Consider the following 2,152-nt stretch of genomic DNA (forward strand, 5'->3'; position numbering starts at 1 on the left):
GGGGGGGGGGGTGACGTGATTGGTGGGGGGGTGACGTGAATGGTGACGGTGGTGATGTCGGTGCGGGTGGTGATGTAGGTGGGGTGACAAGGTTGACAGTGGCGGTGAGATGCCATCTTCAGCACATGGCCCGTGAGTCTTTCATGGTAGCTCCAAGGCCATCATTTTGTCAGGTTGTCACGACACTATGAGGGGCAGGCAGGTGAGTGAGACTCTTCACCTGCATTTTGTTGATTTGAGGTGGAGGCTGAGCGGTAGCCTTGCCCAAGCGCCCGCAACTACTGACCCGTCACCGCTGACCCCAACGGCTGAAGCTGCGCTTCCGGGTGCCAGACGCCCAGGCGGGGAGCAGCGGCTCCCCTGGCCCCAGACACAGCCACGGAGGCTGTGACCACCCGCCCCCGCGGGGGCCCCGAGCCCCCAGCCCGCATCGGTCTGCCTGCATCCCTCCGGGGCCGCGCACCTGCACAGGTAGTCCAAGGCCAGCGCGGCCCCCGAGCGCCTGGCTGCTGGGCTCTGGGCCACGGACGTGCCCGCTCCTCGCAGCCGCCTCCGGGCCTCTCTCTTCAGCTTCCTCTCGAGGACCCTCTGCTCCTCCGGGGACGTGGCTCCCTGGAAGCAAGGGGACCGCCATCAGGGCTTCGGGAGCAGGTGCCACCGCGGGCCCCTGGACCCCGTGGGCCGCTCGTCCCGGGATCGCGGGGGAAGTCCTGCAGGGTGGGGCGGGTGCTGCACGCACCCACCGAGGACCGCCCCCAGGCTCCAAGGGCAGCAGGAGGTGCCTGGGAGAGAGTCTCTGGGGCTGAGCGGGAAGGAGGCGCTGGGACCTGTGATGCGATCCCCCACCCCGCAAACCAAACAAGAGCGGGGTCCAAGGTCTCCTGAGCTCCCCGGAGGCCAGACCCAGCGAGTTCACTGTGATGCAGGCCGGGAGCCCTGGGGACCCGGCCATGGCCCCAGCATTTCCAGGGAGGCCTCTGGCGCTGGCCCCGCACACCCAGCGTCCACAGCCCCCATCCCGGAGAGCAAGGCCCAGCGGGGACCCTCTCATGCCCCAGCAGGCAGGCCGTCATAAATGCCAATCCCTGACCACCTTTGTGTTCCCACTCCACTCCCACTCCTTCCGGAATCTTCTCAAACAAAAGAGCTGCTTTCCCCAGCTCCTCCTTATCCGTAAACCATCTGGGATTTACCTGCCGTGGAGCTTCAGGGCTGCACCGGGTGACTCCTGGCAGCCCTGACGCGGGACACACAGCCCACCTGCCCAGGAGGTGCCTCCATATGGGGCTCAGGGCTCCTTTCCTGGGGAGGAGTGGTGACCCGCTGCCTTGCACGGATGCTCCACGCAGACCTGACCCACACTGCACTGTAGCCGGGCAGAGAGGAGGGGGGACAGTGGGGGGAGGGGGAAGGGGGAGGGAGGGGGAGGGGAGAGGCAGGAGGCTGGAACACCCTGGAGGACAGGGCAGCAGGGGCTCTGACCACACAGCTGCCCGAGGGGTGTGTGTTTGCTTTAAAAATCACAACCATGCCTAAAACACCAACGCCAGTATCAGTCAGACTTCCGCTCACAAGGAATAAAATCAGATGTTTAAAATAGGGTATTCTTCACTGGAGTAACACTGGCTCATAACATTATGCAAATTTCTACTTCTGCGGACGCAACAGTGTGCTCACGACCAAACCTTTAGTTTCCATCTGTCACCCTGGGGTTGAGCCTCCAACTTGCCCCGTCCTCCCCCGGCCCTCCCCTCTGGCAGCCGCCACCCTGACCTCTGTATCTTCGGTTTGCCTGCTTGTGTTTTAGATTCCACGGGAGTGAAGTCACACTGTCTTATTCCAGCACTGCTACACCCTCCAGGCCCGTCCACGTTGTCACAAATCCGAAGTGGGGTGCGCTGGGGTCTAGGAGACACCCCCCCTGGCCCCAGAGAAGCTGGCACTAAAAGTGGCAGGCCAGCCCTGCCCCTCTGAGCCACGCAGGGGGGCACTGCACTGGCCACCAGGCCCTAAGTCCCAGGGAAGGGTCAGGGCTGGGGATTGGCCAACACTGACCCCCGAGGGAGGCCAGCAGGTTGGGCAGGTCTGGGAAGGGAATGGAAGGATCAGAGGCATCTGCCCCCAGGGTGGACGCAACCCCCCCCCCCCCCAT

General features: G+C 64.1%; 1 protein-coding gene across 1 annotated transcript in view; it reads right to left on the reverse strand.

Moving 5' to 3' along the window:
• CHLSN (cholesin) overlaps positions 1-2,152 on the reverse strand; it is a 9,776-nt gene that overhangs the window by 6,433 nt on the left and 1,191 nt on the right. Inside the window, exon 2 of the mRNA XM_007467083.1 lies at positions 464-612. Coding sequence (XP_007467145.1) covers positions 464-612 — 149 coding nt within the window. The remainder of the gene's footprint in view (positions 1-463; positions 613-2,152) is intronic.

Source organism: Lipotes vexillifer, unplaced genomic scaffold (genome assembly GCF_000442215.2).
Source record: "Lipotes vexillifer unplaced genomic scaffold, Lipotes_vexillifer_v1.1 scaffold1701, whole genome shotgun sequence".
NCBI classification, from domain to species: domain Eukaryota; kingdom Metazoa; phylum Chordata; class Mammalia; order Artiodactyla; family Lipotidae; genus Lipotes; species Lipotes vexillifer.